Genomic DNA, 17,126 nt, shown 5'->3' on the forward strand with positions numbered 1-17,126 from the left:
CAGTGTGAGAGGGAGGGCTTCAGGCAGGAGATGAAGACGATGAAGGACGCCGAGGATGCCGCCAGGAAGGTGAGTATCGGTTCGGGGGTTTACTGAGAACTGACTGACTCGTTCTTCTCTCCCATCCTTAGATGGCATTAATGCGTCGTCTGCTCGCCGCCTTGGTGCGCATCATGGAACCGCCGAAGACAAAGCAGCGAAAAGTGATGTACCGCTCAGCACCGGTGGAGCTCAAGAAGAAGGTGACGCCTCCTCCGACACCCCCGACGAACGAGGAGCTCGTATACCTAACGTACTTCACGAACTATTGCGAGCAAGACGATCACCACGACTTCCGCTCGCAGTACCCAGATGACTTTGACCTGACCTTCAGGCCTCGCTCTCGTCGGCAGATGACAAAACTGGCGGAGAATGCCGAGGAAGCTAACGCCGAGGGTGATGATCAAGAGGAAGAGAAGGGGCAGAAAAAAGACGAGGAGGATGAGAAAGAGGAGGAAGAAGCTGAAGAAGAAGAAGAGGAGGAGGAAGAGGAGGAGGAAGAAGCGGAAGACGAGGACACATAGACGTCTGGCAAACAGTAATAAACATCTTCACCAGCCATCGTATTAATTTCTCTTTTCTTCAAGCCATTCGGCTGTTTCAATGAAGGCTGCAGGAGGCGGCGTGCTCCCTCGAGATCATCCCCATGGCAACGGGGTTCGATACCAGACGGCTCTCGGCTGAGCCCTCGGCGTGGCTAGACCGTGTTCTGCAGGTCTTTTTACTTCAACGGCGTCTTTGACGTCTGCGGGTCATTCATTCGACTGGTCTTGCTTGTGAATAGAATACACGTTGGGGGCGGAGGATGTCGTCCTGGTATCTCGCGAAGGTGAACACTCGCTCTCTTCGTTGCCGAGTGTCATCTCACCCCCGATCTCATATTTCACGGCAATATTACCTCGCTTTTGCATCATGTGTGCAGCCGCTTTCACCGGCAGACTCTCGAGTCTCACCAACCCACCACTGCAACGGCCAGTGTCCACACTAGCTCACCCCTTTGGCGTATCAAAGATGCATTATGTCTCGTCGACTTCGCGACGACGCAGTGTTATAAATAATTCAGGCAACCTCAGTTGAGAATGTCAAAAAGTACATACTGATTTGTGTTTGACGTTTTACTACATCGTGTAATAACAGTGGAAGAATTAGCGGAGCTTAAATAATGGGATTTTGATTTTGACCCTGATCGAATCCAATACGATGTATAGAAACGGAGAGAATTCACAAAAATCTACTATAGAATAGTCGTATTAAAATCTGTCAAAATCAACTGATTTGCGCAACTATCAAACCATTTTTGTGGTCAATTCAAAGATTCATCAGATAATGTTAAATTGACGCCGAATTATAGTTCATTAAACTCCACACTGGATTTTACTTAGAGTAAGTGTAAATGATTCGATCGTATTTTTAGTTTTATTTGATTCTGTCGAAAATCATTCCAAATAGACGTTGTCAAATTCAAAATGGCTGAGCTAAAACGGGACGTTAAAATCGAGACCCAAGAGTACAGCTGCGACGGAAATAAAAATTCACCGAAATATCGTCGGTCACTCCCTTCCATTGTAACGAATTTAGCATTTTCAAAGATAAATCCTTTGCCAATGACCAAGACACTGTAAAAAATTCGCTTCAACGTTGATTTAATTTACCGCTTCATCCTCTAAACCATCTCTTTCGAAAAGTGCTTTTAAAGTATGCTCGTAAATATAACGTTGCAAACAGAGGGTCCCAGCCAGTCTCGACCATAAAAATCGAGAGCGAGTAGATGAATGGAAGTCCATTTGTCCCCAGATAAGGTCAACCGGTCTCTCAAGCTCGCGATGACGAGTCAGTGAGTTTCTCGGTCTATCGGTCATTCCCTTGTATCGTGGCTTCAAGTTCACGCTGAATCGAGTCAAGGCTGTCCCGTTATGTCACATCACTCTGTGGTCACTGCAGACAAGCTGCGTCCTATGGGCACCTACATCTATCCCCCAGAGCGTGCCGTACGTATATGAAACAGCAATGCATAGCTGTGGCGGAAGCTCTAGTCTGCTCGTTTATACCGCCGATCTCAACGCGCCAACCAGTTCTCAGCACCGTTCTCTCAAATCGATTACTGCACTGGGGCACTGCATCCGGTGTTCAATCGAGAACGGAGAAGGCTGGCTGGAGTTAATTGATTAGCCAAGATACGGAAACCCGGGGTCAGTGTTACGCGTTTTACTTCTCAGAGATGGAGAACGTACTTCTTTCGCCGGGACCAAAATGGCTACCATTCGCACAAGACGGAGAATCTCATCGGGAAGTATCGGACTTTGCATTGAGAAAGCAGAACGACGGGTTGTTTTGATTTACGTTCTCAAAATTACATACCCTGCAGCTTCGTGTCTCTTTTTCAACTTCCCGGTTCTCTGTTTTCAGAGAGATATGGAAGTTATTACAATCATCTCGAAAATGATTAGTTTAGTTTTCACTAGATCTCGACGTTTCAAGATCTACAAAATCACATATGACCATTTTCGAATGGCAGTAATGAATTATTTAAATAACAAATTTTGAAAAAGAAGTCATGATATCTTGAGAATGGATGAACGGATTCAAATGAAAATAGTAACCGCATAGTTTTTGGGGCCACTGATTACGAATGTGAGGTCGGATTGGTAAAATCCGAAACTGTAAATCCAACTTGATAGAAAAAATCTATAAGCCAAAAAATGTAAAACTCAAAAAATCCAAAATCCGACTTTCAAAATTAGTAATGGTAGATCTATTATAGTGATTCAAAATAAAAGAACTCGTAATAGTTTTATGCAATATGGTATCCAAGGGCTTTTGACTCGTTAATCACGAATCTGAATTCGCAGTTCGAAATTCGAATTGGATATTAATATTTTTTTTGTCTGTGAACTCGAAATATGCAGTATGAAAACGAGAAGTTTGAGGGCTACCTCACCGTCAACCTAAAGCCGCTTGTTTCGTTTGGTGATTCCGTCGATCATTGCGAAGGACGCTCCGATCGTTCAAATTCTTATTGCACAGTGTCGCTACAAACGCTACAAATGCTCTTTTTTTGTTACTGCTGCTAACGGATATTTCTATTATTATTACAAGCTCACACCCACCGTGCATATGGCGCGAATCCGCTTCCGGTTTGACGGTTCGGTCCCATTTTTACAGTTGCATTATATCGCGAGTACACCGCAGCTGCCACAAGCTCACTTACCCTGCCTAGTCGACTCGAGACCGAGCTCGACTAAAGACGAAACAGAAAAAGGCGATTACAGCTTGGATAGAAACAGTTTTTAATTTATCATTCACACGTGTATACCGACTGCACTCGTATCCATCGTCAACCAAGCCCTGATGCGGACGGTCGTAATAAAAACAATCCGAGTAGGTGCACTTGAGACACGGACGATGAAACAGCAGAAAGAGAGGGAAAGGAGCTTACGGAACGAATAAATGGATGAATGAACAAAGAATTGTTTCGGTCGACGCCAAATGAATTTATACCCATCTTTAGGTCGAATAAATGGTAATCCACGGCTAACAATAAGATGGGACAAATTCCCATGTCTCGGAATTTTCAAACGTTCCGTTCAGAAATGTTTCTCAGGTCAGAAAAACATGTCCCATCGATTCATAACTCAATAACCCCCTCCACCCTCTCCAGCGGTTAAAAAATGACACCTTACAAAATCGATTTTTTATCTCAAGACTCGATTGACGGATCCTTATGAAAAAAATTATGGATATCCATTAACAAAAGAGCTCTTATTTAAATTAATTTAGGCACGAGGGTTACTTCCAAGTTTGCGAACGGCGCGCCACGTCTAAAATTATGAATATTTTTGTACCCTGTGTATGAGAGCTTTGAGTTGATGAAATGTACTTCAATGCGAAATATAACAAGTCGTAACAAGTTTTTATTTTATTTTTTTAGTTCATCATCAAGACAAAGTCAGACTTTCTATAAAACGTAACACTGGTGATAATTATGATTGTAATACATGGGATTGAAAGATTCTTGTCCAAAAGTTCTTCTTGACTGCATATCGTTACGAAATATGTTGTACATCTTATACCCCGTAGAAGTGGTAGGTACAGCGAAACTTCTCTTAACGCAGTCTAATAATCTCCATAAGCACAATTTACACGTTAATATTCTTCTGAATAGCGGACAATATTTTTAGTCCCGAAAATGTCCGTTATTGGGAAGTCTCACTGTACGTATCTGCTCTCGACTCCCCGGAATTACATAGCGATTACATGGCATTGAAAGGTACGTAATCAATAACAGCTGTTCGTGACCAGCCTGCCTAGCAACTGCCATCTGCTTACTCTCCCGCTTTTCGCGCCAAAGTCTTACCGCAGTCAAGTACGAACCCTGATTAATCGCGGTTCAATTATCGCTCGTAAAGCTGAGGAATCTACTACCCGATATCCGGTTACGATCTGCAATTTTCTCGTTCTCAAATCAAAGTTTCGACAAGTTGCTTCTTTCTTGACGGATCGGTGGAACATTCCTCTTAATATTTTACTATCAATCCAATTCAATAACCAGTCTTACCTTCTTCCTTTCCGTTAGTGGAAAATTTCTCCATGAAGAAACAGCCGAAGCTTTTCATTTCTAACTTCATTCAATCAGTTTGGTCTCTACTTCCTCTATTACAGTCGTCCAACTCCGTGAATTGCGGTTGGCCAGTGTTGCAGTTGGCACAATGGATTATATAGAAGATCGAGACGATAAGTTAAACACAGAGTTGAGGTCACTGACTGCACCATACTCACAATCAATGCTCAGCATTTACATAGAGGCTCGTTGTCCGTCCCGTACAGCTCTGTGTTTAGGTCCAGCGGGTTGAAAGCTCTTTATGCTTATAATTGTTACCAAAGCCATGCGAGCCGACCGAAACACACGCAGGCCTTACGTACTTTCTTCCATGATGATTAATGGCTCGATGGGGATATTGATTGGCCGCTCGATCTCTCCAGTTATCATTTACAACCAAGCTCGGTTTCAGTTCCGCATCTCACCACACGTCGCAGCCGAGACTTCCTTTTCCTCCCCGAAAACTTTCTTGTCTTCCCAGATGTTTTCTTTACCGCATCGCACGTTTTGTGTTATTTTTAATCCAACGTCAGGCGTTACATTAAGTGATGTTTGTTGCCACAGAAGCTCAGATGAGCCTGTCAAAGGTCCTTTCCTCTTCGGAAACCCCCCGAGTGGTTATTTAAAATTTTTCTAATTAGAAATTAAATAATTGCTAACGTATAGAGGATACTGGAGAATATCAATTGACGGCAAACCCTAGTTGGCAATTCCACGCAATGCTTATCGTGTCCGAAGGCAAAGTAATGAAAAACCGTAAAGAACAAAAGCGACGCTTCGCGATAAAATGAAATAAGAGGAAAAGAAAGCCGCTCATGGTCTCGCAGATTAGACCCGTTTCTCGGTTAATCAGCCCCTCAAGCCGGAGAGCTGCCTAATTTAATCTGACATGAATACCAGCCGAGGCATTGGCGCCAGACCAAAGGCGAAACATTGGGATGGGAAAAGATTTCGGTCGCGTGTCGACGCTGAGATAAGACTTGATACATTTCGTTTTCGATTTCGTTCGACGAAAAAGCGCATTGCAGGATTTTTACCCGCATAAGACGCCCACGCGACTTCGATCATACATAATTTGCATTCCCATTTTTTCCATCGCGAAAGTGCCGGTTCGCATATAGGACGTCCTTGACGAGTTCTGAAGGATTTTTTATCCCCGGAGGGCTTTGGTGTAGGGTTCCGACGCCTTTTCAGGTTTCCGTAAAAGATTGAAGCGTGGTGAAAATTAGTCGAAGCTGGTGAATTTAATTATCCCCAATGAAAAAAAATGCGAATTTCTTAATTCTCGAGGTATAATTTGAAAAGGTGTATAATTCTACAGAAGTATTCAGAAAGGAAAACAGAATGATCGATGTTGAGAGATATGGAGAAAAATGACAATATTTTCGGAGAAATGAAGAGCCTATAAGGCAAACCCGAAAATTCACTGCACATTTTTTCAGTACTTTTCTTTTTCAATAGAAGCTTATTAAGATATTTTTCTCTGTTGTCGAATCTCAATTAATCATAGGCATTGGCAACATAGATATTTTAAGATAAAATATACATAATAGAACGTAAAATGCAGAGAACAATTATAAGCAAGACAAGAAAATCTATTGGTAATTTGTAATTGAAAGAGTTTTGTCCTAATCAAAAAAATACAAAATTTCCATGACTTTGCTGAAAAGACAGAAATGCCTACAGTAATCAGATCCTATTTGTTATTTCACTATTAAAAATATAATTGCGACCCTTACCTTAACAATATGAAATTAAATTTCAGTAATAAATTACAGATATAAGTTAGCATGAATGACTAGATAATATTGCTGTATCTTTAAACCCAATGTACTTGTGACTTGTAAGAATTTTTGTCTAATTTGAAACTGAAAAGATGTTACCCAATCATTTTCGGTTCTTGTTCTTCCCAAGCATGCTAAGAAATGTTATTCAAAGACCGGACAAGCCGACAGTTTATTTTTCCAGACCGGATTTTAATATCGATTGTCGGAGCTCGCGGGTCAAGTGCCTCGGAAAAGCCTCGGAAAAATTTCAAGCCCGTTTCCGCGATCCTCTCCAAAACCATCGTCGAGTGAAAATCGATGCACTTGATTCCTCCATCTCTCGATGAAAATTAGCAGCTTCTGATAAAAAATAATCCTCACACCTCGTACAGCGCAGGGGCGAAGGTCCGCTTAAGGACTCGGCGAGCAGTGATCCGGACGACGGCGAATAAGGCGGCCGACTCTGGTTCGTGAAGACTGAAAGTCGTTCCGCAGCGGCGCCGATCGTCGCTCCGGGTCTCGCTTCGCCCACGTCGTCGACTTGTATCCTGATCAAGCAAGTAGAGCCGGAGGCGGGTAGACAGACACAAGAATGAGCCGGCGTCGCCGTCTCCGACGCTTAGCGTCGTTTTCTTCATCGTCGGTTCTGCGTCGCGGCGAAAAACTTCGCCCACTCGGGCTGCGGACGGACTCCAGGAAAGCGGGAGAAGACCTCCTACGGGAAGCCGGCCAAGTCCATTCGCCGCGATCGTGATCTCCGGCTCTATATACGGCAGGGATTTATTCGTTCGCCTAATCTGAAATAACCGTATTATCCGCAAGTGGATTTACACGCACTGGCTTCACACACACACACACACACACAAGTATCACTTCAGAGTCTGATAGAGTCCCTAAATCGTGCTCGACGCCGGCATAAATTAAAGACCCGATACTCAAGTATGGTTATATATTTGGGTCGATCGATATTTTATTTTTTTTTTATTTTTTGCGAGTTTTATTGATTGGAAATTGAAATTTCTTTACAATTTCGATGAAGTCTGTTTGCTGCTCGAACTTTGTTGTTTTAGCAGCTTTCGTACGTAACTAGAAATTTAATTGTTTCTACCACATATTTTTGATATTCTTGTCTGCACCGGGAAAAAAAGATCTATCGAAAGTACTGATATTTATTTTATCGGGGAATATGAACAAAATACGTCAAAACGAGTAGTTTACGATGAATAAGAAGCAATTGCAGGAATTTCGAACATTCTCAAATGGCTGATTTATTAGCTCGTGTTATTGGAATTCGCACAGAATCATTTATAATACAAACAGCATTGCTGAACATTTTTTTGAACGATTTTTTCTCTTTACTCAACTTTTGGTTTGAATGATCAAACGAATTCATCCTCAAGTATTTATTTATCAATTTTCTTTTCAGATCGTAACCTTGAAATTCCCTTTGCATTCCCTTATTTCATTTAGAATCTGACTTACTAACTTTATATACTACAATCTTCTCCTCGTCTCGCCTCAAAGCGTTAGAACATAAAAAGAACCACACCCCAACATTTGCGCAGAGGGGTAGGACTTACAGAAATGTCTACAACGCGTCGCCAAGAAGCACGTGCAGATGCGCCCCTTCTCCTTCCATTTGAATTTATGTTCCAGGGTGAAGCTGCGCCACGTGTTAGATATAGAATGAATCCGGATTTTACAAGGCAGGAAACGCTCGTACGGTGATAAATATTCCGGTTTCGACGCGTTATTATTTCGGCCTTACGAGTCCTCCGCGTATACCGAAACTCCAAAAGGCTGCCAGGTTCGGCACGTGTTACACACGCAATGAACCCAATAAACAATGCCAGTATATAAAGCGTATGAAATTCGTCAAAAAAGAACGTTTTATTCTGTAGAATAAACGTGCAGCACCTACGTATTTTATTGCGAAGAATGTCCGCCGTGATTTCGGTTTATTAAACGTTTTTGGTGGACGTCTTACGATAGTTGTTCATATGCAAATTTTATACGTTTGAAACCAAACATTTATAAATCGTATCTCAATTTGTTGATAAAACGTATCGAAAATCCGTTATTTTAATATTTATGGTAATCGTCTAATATTTGGATATTGATGACTACTAAGAGACGTTTCGCAAGTACGTTTTAAAACTCAAATTATGAAGGAAATTTTTTCTATTAAAATGTGTTGACAATGTCCGTTTAACTAACGTGACAAAATGTTTTCTGTTAATGACGCTTTAATCTTTCATTATTTATGTCTAAACGAATATTATACAGTGTTAAAAAACGTTTTTAATTGGACCTCTAGACTTGAATACATAACGTATCTTGGATGTGTAATTGAAAGCGTATATAGTACACTGCTATAGAGGAAGATCATTTCACGTTAGCTAGAAACAAGTCTGGGTTGAGTTAGAAAGCGTACGAATTTAGTTTATATATGTGAATCGATTTTATTATATCTTTGTTAGAACGTTACACAAATATCTTATATCTATAAATACTCATTTATCAAAAAAAAAGGTACATCTTGTAGCTCATAGACACAGCTCAACCTACACTATACTTTCGTCTTCACGGTAGTTACAACTAACAGAAAACGCTAAGAATATTACACTTATATCAGAAATATTTATATGCCTGTATGATTTGTACTTTTATATGACTGTTTTTAAAATTAGTTGACGTTTACCACAGTTTCTTAGCCCTTCTTTCGTACATAGGTATGCCGTGATCGAGCTAGTTTTAACCAGTCTTTCACGGCACACGAAACACTGGTTTCGGTTGCATCACCAATTTCCTTCTTGCCAAGAAAGGTTTGTTTCACAGCCTCTGAGAAAAAATACATCAAAAGGAAGGTACAATATCACGATATTGATAACTGATAAGGAATAATTTCAATGTAAATTGTGATGAATCTCGAATATATTGGGAAAAAAGTTAACAGTTTGCATAATTTGAATAATAATGTGTGAATAATATTGTTTTCACACGATAAATCCAAGTAATAACTGTTTCTCGAAAATTTCATGAATTATTCATTACCGTAAACAGTTTCCATTGTCAATGTCTTTTGAAATGAGACTTTGTCCCTCCCTGCCCAATTGAATTGCATCGCTAATTCGTTTGTGAGTAGTGACCTCATTATAGCCAACACACATTGGCGACCGCTTGTCCCTCCAATAGAAGCCAGTTTCCCGGTCTGCAACAAAATACTAAAATGAATGAATGTCGAATTGAATTCAAAATATTCTTACTGTTATCAACATCGATAACAATTTTGACTAGTTGGAGATTGTCGATTCCTAATATTTTTTCAGCATTTTTTAACGTTAACCCTCTCGATCAGACCGAGACCGATTTCATGTTGAATGAAAATCTCTCACCATATTGATATTTCGATGGGTGAAAGCAGTTTACCTCAGGGTTTAGGAGTATCTATAAGGCCATCTGACCTTGCTTAATGGAACTATGCAGTTAGAACCCTGACCTTGCGACCGATACAGTTTTATGAAGCCTCAAAGTGCGTGTTGCGTAGAAGCAACATACGGTCCGAGAGGGTTAAAACGTTACGAACCGCAATTCTGTATGCCTGTAGTAATTTTCATTATTCCTTTGCAGTCAACACATACCGAGCGTATTCTTCAATGAGAGACAACCCCCTCCCTAGTGCTAAGCCAACTCAGGCACATGACGCGTACGTGAAGTTCGGTCGAGTGGAGACTAACATGGCCACTGGCATTCTATCCCCTCCCGGCCGAGCCTCATGTGCCTGTGTTGGTTTGCGCTAGGGAGGGGGTTGGCCCTCATTGAAGAATACGCTCGGTATTAGTACCTATCCGTATGTCATGACATACATATTTTGAATATGATTGCAAGGTCTACTCACTAAATAAGTTCGATGCTCTTCGGATTTCAGGATATTTTCGAGGTTGGAGAAGTCTTCCATGGAGTTAAGAGGAAGTTTTGGGAATTCGGCTGGTTTCTTTGTTACGTCGATGCTGACTTCCTTCTGTTTTGAGAAGATTTTACGTAGTAGCAGATGGTTTTGTTCAGTGTAGGATTTAATGTGTTCTAAATACTGCAGAGTTTTTTCTTCAAAGGTATTCTGTTCGCGTGATGTGGTCGGGGTTGAAGGTTCAAGTTGTGAAAAGGATCTTGATAAGTCATATTGCGTGGTAGACCTGATGATCCTACTAGAAATGTTTCTATTTGATGTTTCATATCCAGACAACTGATTCGGTGACTCATGGGAATTATCATTATACTGGTGCTGTACGATCTTGTGGGCCAAGTTTTTCTTTGGTGTCTGATTTTTGGTAGATCCTTTGGCTGAGTTAATGTAGCGAGTATTCTTATTACGGTTAGAAGTCGATTCATCGACTTCGGACGGTGGCAAATTCTCGTCAGCTGAAGAGGTGTAACCTAAACTACTTGAACTTTCACGAGAACGCTTCGTTTTTTTTTTTTTGTTACTAACGTGTCGATTTTTAGCCTTCTTCTTGTCGGTTTTGTGTTTACGTTTTTTCTTTTGCGGCTCAGGTTCGACATCATCACTGTTCGTAGCTTCATTCTCGTCCACGTCATTGGTAATATCTTGCTGAGGTATTACAGTGGATTTTTTAGCGATGTTGCGAATTATTCCGGATTCATCGGACGTGCCCAGCTCCAGTAGGCGCGCCATCGTTGCTTCGGTGTCGTGGTAGTCATCTGTTAGTTAATCAAGGAATATCAATCAATACCGAATGCTCATTGATTAGCAAAATTAATCACAAATGTACAATATGATCAAAATATATCGTCGTAACTCTTATCCAAGTGAAAATTAATATGATTGAAACATTCAATCCGTATACAATTGTAAAAAAAAGTTCTACGTTCCAATAATCACCTCCGGTATGCAGTACTTTGTGAATGGCAAACTTTGGCCATGTTTTTTCATAGGCAGCCTTTGATTTTACAAGTTTTGTAAAATGATCTTCAGTTTTTGTCCGTGGCCAGTAACATTGGGTGTTGTTTTCGACCAGCCAAAGAACTGGTACCAATGCGCATTCTCTATCTTCGCCAACCAAGAATTCAATCACCGCATACATAGTTCTGCAGCACGACTGAGTAAAAACATCGTTAAATGTATCATATTCTCTAGTCTGGTGTATAAATTTATATTTGATCAAAATTCAAGCACTTTTATTCCACTCTGAGCAAAAAGTGCCAGTTTAAAAGTTTTTAATTAGGACATCAACATAGGAATATGCAAGGTAGTATATAAGTTAAAAGATGAATCGATCATGAAACATTATGAAGATTTTGGGAACGCATGTCTAACCAATACTTGAACGTCAATGTGACGTACAAAACTATAATAAATCAGCTCAAAAGTGATGTTATGAACATATGGTAGAGTTGGGTATATTGGACTACTAGGTAAATTAGACTCGGCATATACGGTATATGGTAATAGGTATACGATAATGTTATTTTTTGCTAAACATCTCAATTGAAGCAAACTTTTAATATAAAAGAGATAATGAACCTACGATTCTCGGGAATGTGTGCGAGGTAGACATAGACATACTATACATGTCTTGAACGAATCCCTCTTCCTCGTACACATTGCCGAGAATCGTAGGTTCATCATCTGTTTTTTGTCGAGAGCTCGTTTCGTTGAGATGTTTAACAAAAAATAAAAATTTTATTTCATTTCGTGTAGTATCGGAGTTACTGCGAAACCATCTTTAAATGGAAGACAGACGAATTTATGTAATATATCATCGACGCGATAAGATTTCGCTACGTTGAAACTTCTTACGAAAAAAATCCCTAGTTTGGAAGATTTAATAGGTTTCTGATAAAGGTCTCGCTTGTACTTGAACGGAGTACCTATAATTCTATATTCTCCGGCAATGAAAAGGATTGATTTGATCACTAATATTTCTGTCCCACAAGCTACTACATTATCCGGCCTTTTTATTGATATTTTGAATTTTTTCGTTTCCAGAGCCTGACATTCACGAGAATTTCCAATAAATTTGGGTTTAGGAATAAATTTTTCCTGACAATTAGTTTTACGAATAGAACTTAGTTCTTCAAGTCGATTACTCAGCTGCTGCAGCGGCAAGCGTTTCGATCGAATAAGTCGTTTCAAATGGCCCAAATGATTTTCATACACAAAGCAACTGTATTCTTCTAATGGGCCAAATCGTTCTACGTCGTCTATGACATGCAGCAGCGAATGTACATTATATACGACAAAGTTTTGTCCGTATATCTTAGCACCTTGAGTAACGAATTTTTCGATCATATCTTGCGCGATGTTTCGAAAACGCGAGAACAAGGCTGTATTCGATAGAATATACACGGCGGCAGACAATAATAAAAAATGTTTGTACTTTTTTCGATCTAGCACATCCCGCATTACAACAGGGCCGGAATATAACAAGAAAAATCTAAATTCTGTCGCTTTCCATCGATGCAAATCCAAAAATCCACGGGGCTTTCGAGGAAACTCTGCCGGAACATATCGCGCCAATAGTTTCATTATACGTTCAATTTCTAACAAAATATCCTTAGACAATTTGCAATCACGTGAACCCTCGACCCAGTATTTAAGGAGCAACCTCTTCAAAATTCCCAGGTAGATTAAATGCATGGGATCTAAAGGAAATTGGGAGACTAGTCCCACGTAAAGATCTAAAAGAGGCGAACGTCCTTTAACGTGACGATCGTTTTCACTAGGTGCAACAAAATCACTATCTTTTCGCTTCTGGAATTCGGTGTCACATGGATAACACAGTTTACGGTTGAGATGAACTGCGCGAATCTTACACCTCTCGCAAGCATCCTTACCCGAATGTCCTAAACACATTTTCAACATAGATCTCGCGGGCGCGTCACACGCGAATAAACCAACTCTGACAAAGTATTTGGTGCCATTAAACTCAAAACCATTGGTGCTTAAACGTGACGTTTCTTTAATTAAATCTCGTAAATATGAAGATAGTGGCATCGGTTTACCCGTACCATAATAAACACCAATTACAAATGGGCTATCATCGATCATTGAAATACTGCGTCCCAAAATTGGCCAAAATGATGTTCCGCTACTTTTATAAACGGGAATCCCATCAATATTAAAATCAACTCGCAACGTATGTTCAGGTGACAGTCCTTTTTTGAGACCTGACTCGAGTTTTTGTCTCAAGCATTTCTCCAAACCGAAATAACACATTTCTCCGTTGTCTAAATTTAACGTTTCAATACGTCGTGACGTGTGAAGTAGAGTCCTAGCACTTAAGGGTAAGATAGGATGTGCTGGTTTCAATAATGCTAGCAATTGATCGATCGCGTTATGTGTGATGTTATTTGAAGATGCCCAGTCGCGCAAATTTTCAACAAAGTTCGTTTCATCATCTAAATGCACTTCATCGCTGACGGAACTTGAATTATCTTCAGAACTGTACAACGTAGCTTTGATGCTATCTATGTCACTTTCGATGTCTTTGAAATCTTTATTATCGCGGTTCGAATTAGAGTTTTCTTCATTCTGTTCATTACTTTGATGGATATGATCAACATCATAATCGCTATCTATAGAGTGCACATATTCTCCGATACAAGACACATGTTCATGACTAGCATCTTTTAATTGTGATTTCGTAAGGTGCTCGAGTGCACAATTATTGCCTGCAATACTCAGTAATACTTTACGAGTATTTATAGCTGTTTTGCGACGCAAATGTCGTTTACTCAGAACTTTTAAATCATGAGGCATGTTATAAAACTAAATAATAATACACACCAGACAAGAAATGATGTACGCTTTAACGTGCTTGCCTTATTTGTCGTAAATATCCGCACACCACTCTGAAAACTAAAAGTTAAATGAACCTAATGAACGTAGTACGTGAGTCAATACAGAAGATTCATAGCAATAAAGCTTTTACACGAGTTAGCGCAACAATTTATATAAAATTTTATTGAAAATTAAGTAATTTGATCAAAAATGCTGTTTCGTGTATATTTTCTTGGATTTGGGCTAAATAAATATTAAAAAGGCATTTGTAGCCGAACAATTTTGTAAACACGAATAAAAAACGTGGTCAGCTACCCATCGAACGTATATAATACGCAGGTAATGAGTAGTTTCATTCTATTGGATTTGACTCTGACATTTACCGATAAACGCATAGTATACTCATGATTTACGTTCAGTAGTAGGAATCGTGATATATTTCAGGACTAGATAGTACTGTTACTAATATTATTATTCTATAGTACTTATAGTTCTATGTATCGCTATTTATTGTTACTACAAATTAAACAAGATCGTAGTTTAACGTTGAACCAATTCTGGGCCGATGTCCTGCTTATATTCTAATACTTTTCGAATAGTATATCATGACGCCTACTACTGAACGTAAATCATGAGTATACTATACGTTTATCGGTAAAGATCAAAGTCAAATCCAATGGAATAAAATTACTTGTTACGAATTTCCTGCGTATTATATACGTTTGATGGGTAGATGACCACTATTTTTACCAGTGTTTACAAAATTATTCAGGTGCAAATCCCTTTTTAATATTTATTCAGCCCAAATCCAAGAAAATATACACAAAACAGAATTTTGGATCAAAATACATAATTTTTAATAAACCTCTATATAAGTTGTTGCACTAACTGGTGAAAAAGCTTTATTGCTACGGATCTTCTCTATTGTCTCTATTGTCTAACATGACCGTCTTCTTCTGATGGATAATAATTGTTATTTTCAATTGAAGGGAAAAGAAAATAAAAAATATTGTCAAAATAATATTTCTGTGATTTCGATGGCACAGAAATATTTACGTGGCTGTATTACTATACTTTGTTACTTTGGAAGATGCTACGAGTTCATATGTATGTTATAGATATGTTGAAACGGTATCTAAAAAAATAATAAACACGAAACCGATTTCAAACAATACAGAGCAAAAGTTACTAATAACCGCATGATCACATGGGATGATTATTAACATGAAGTTTTCCTCAAATTCGACAAGAACTAATATAATTAACCTATAATATACGTATCATAGTAAACTTAACACATATAAATAACGTTTAAAAACAGTTCAAAAATATTCATGAACGTTATATAATAAACAATAAACTATTCCATATTTTTATGGTACATCGTTTGGTTTAGAGAAAAAGACGCAGAACATTACACATAGTTTCTTTTGAAGAAAGAAAAGAAAGGAAAGAAAAAAATACAGAAGAGACAGAATTTGAGTTGCAAAACACATTATTTTTTCAACCAAGAATGCTCGATGTATTAAGACAAAATACCACCATATTTGGAAAAATATGTAGTTGTACTTACCAGCGTTATTTAATGACGAATTTGCTTCTTCCGTCTAGGCCGCAGATTAACAATAGCTTCTCACCTTTTTTGCTACACGATCACCGATCGATCCGAGCACCTCCGCATTCGGTTGACGAATAACGCCATAACCAGCGCCTGAGGCCAGTTGCAAGGGTGGGGATGAATATAGGCTCCCAGACAAAGACAAAGATAGAGGAGACGCAAGAGCGACAGAGAGATCGTGCCCAAAAGGGAATCAACTTTGCCATATATGCCCGTGTTATTCCGAGCTGTCCTTGTCTTACCACTCGCTATACTTACACTTACTGTATGAATGCGCGGTCCATGGGATAAGTTCTGTCTCTACATATAATTATTGCGCTCTTACTCTAGCTTGCAGCGTTACCGACGCTGACGCACCAGAGCAGGAGAATAATATATCAGTAGTGACACAATGTATAACGCACAGAACTCCGATAAAATAGCGCGAAAAATAAACGTACAAACGACGTTAAAAATGCGACAGGATATGATGAACGCTTGTTTTAGCAAGTACTCATACAAGATATTGAAGTCTTGACGTAATTCGTGCCAAATAATGAGATTTAATATATTATAATATGATAACCAATATTGTGAAATAATTATAAAAATGTACAATAAATTATTATTCTTGGTACGAAATTATTCACGTTTCGGACACTTCTTTATTCTCTTCCTTTTATTGGTTATATCTATGTTCCATGCACCGGTAAATGAATACAAGATCAGTGTTCAGCTTTAGTTACCACATAATATTGGCATCAAAATAACGGGTAATTAAAGTCCATTTTTCGGAAACTAATTATAAGATAATCAACTGATTTGGCCACCGCTTGGCATCAGGCGGTTCCGCATACATGAATACTAAAAGTGCGTTCATAATCTGAATATTGTACTCAACGTTGAATTTTCCTCAATCGTGTTGAAGTAAAACAAGTATGAACCCATTTGATCAAATATACATATTATACAATTCAATGTATCTTGAAAATAGTCCGATATTGAATAAATTTCATAAACGGTTATTGAACGTAGATCACAAGTAGCAGTAAAACGTGAACAATAATCGTTGAAAAAATACGTTCATCAAACGATGAATATATTTCTGTGCAATAGTGGAAAACCGCAATAATTAAGCGCTTAATTGGGGTTGCTGGTAGTTGTATGATGAATGTACAATATATATATATATATATATATATATATATATATATATATTAGGGTGTGTCGAAAATGAACTTTTTTTTTTCTTCGCTCCTACCACTCAAAACTTTAGGTTTTGACATTAAAGAGGTCCTCGTTCAAGGAGGGCGCTGTAGCTTGAAG

At 39.0% G+C, this 17,126-nt stretch overlaps 1 protein-coding gene across 6 annotated transcripts; it reads right to left on the reverse strand.

Moving 5' to 3' along the window:
• Positions 1–8,592: 8,592 nt before the first annotated feature.
• LOC124293720 lies at positions 8,593–16,393 on the reverse strand. Of its 6 annotated transcripts, none has more exons than XM_046735819.1 (6): positions 15,777–16,393; positions 14,210–14,281; positions 11,303–11,519; positions 10,301–11,121; positions 9,457–9,626; positions 8,840–9,243 (listed from the first exon to the last, which is right to left on the reverse strand). In XM_046735819.1, exons 3-6 carry the CDS (start codon positions 11,502–11,504, stop codon positions 9,201–9,203), a joined length of 1,236 nt encoding a protein of 411 aa, XP_046591775.1. In that variant the 5' UTR covers positions 11,505–11,519; positions 14,210–14,281; positions 15,777–16,393; the 3' UTR covers positions 8,840–9,200. The 6 variants fall into 6 exon arrangements, 4 of the variants coding, with proteins under 4 accessions (XP_046591775.1, XP_046591773.1, XP_046591774.1 ...); XM_046735817.1 differs by having other exon boundaries at positions 9,457–9,613; positions 15,777–16,381; XM_046735818.1 differs by lacking the exon at positions 14,210–14,281 and having other exon boundaries at positions 9,457–9,613; positions 15,777–16,381.
• Between the last annotated feature and the right edge of the window lie 733 nt (positions 16,394–17,126).

This window comes from Neodiprion lecontei, chromosome 3 (genome assembly GCF_021901455.1).
Source record: "Neodiprion lecontei isolate iyNeoLeco1 chromosome 3, iyNeoLeco1.1, whole genome shotgun sequence".
In the NCBI taxonomy this organism is placed as follows: Eukaryota; Metazoa; Arthropoda; class Insecta; order Hymenoptera; family Diprionidae; genus Neodiprion; species Neodiprion lecontei.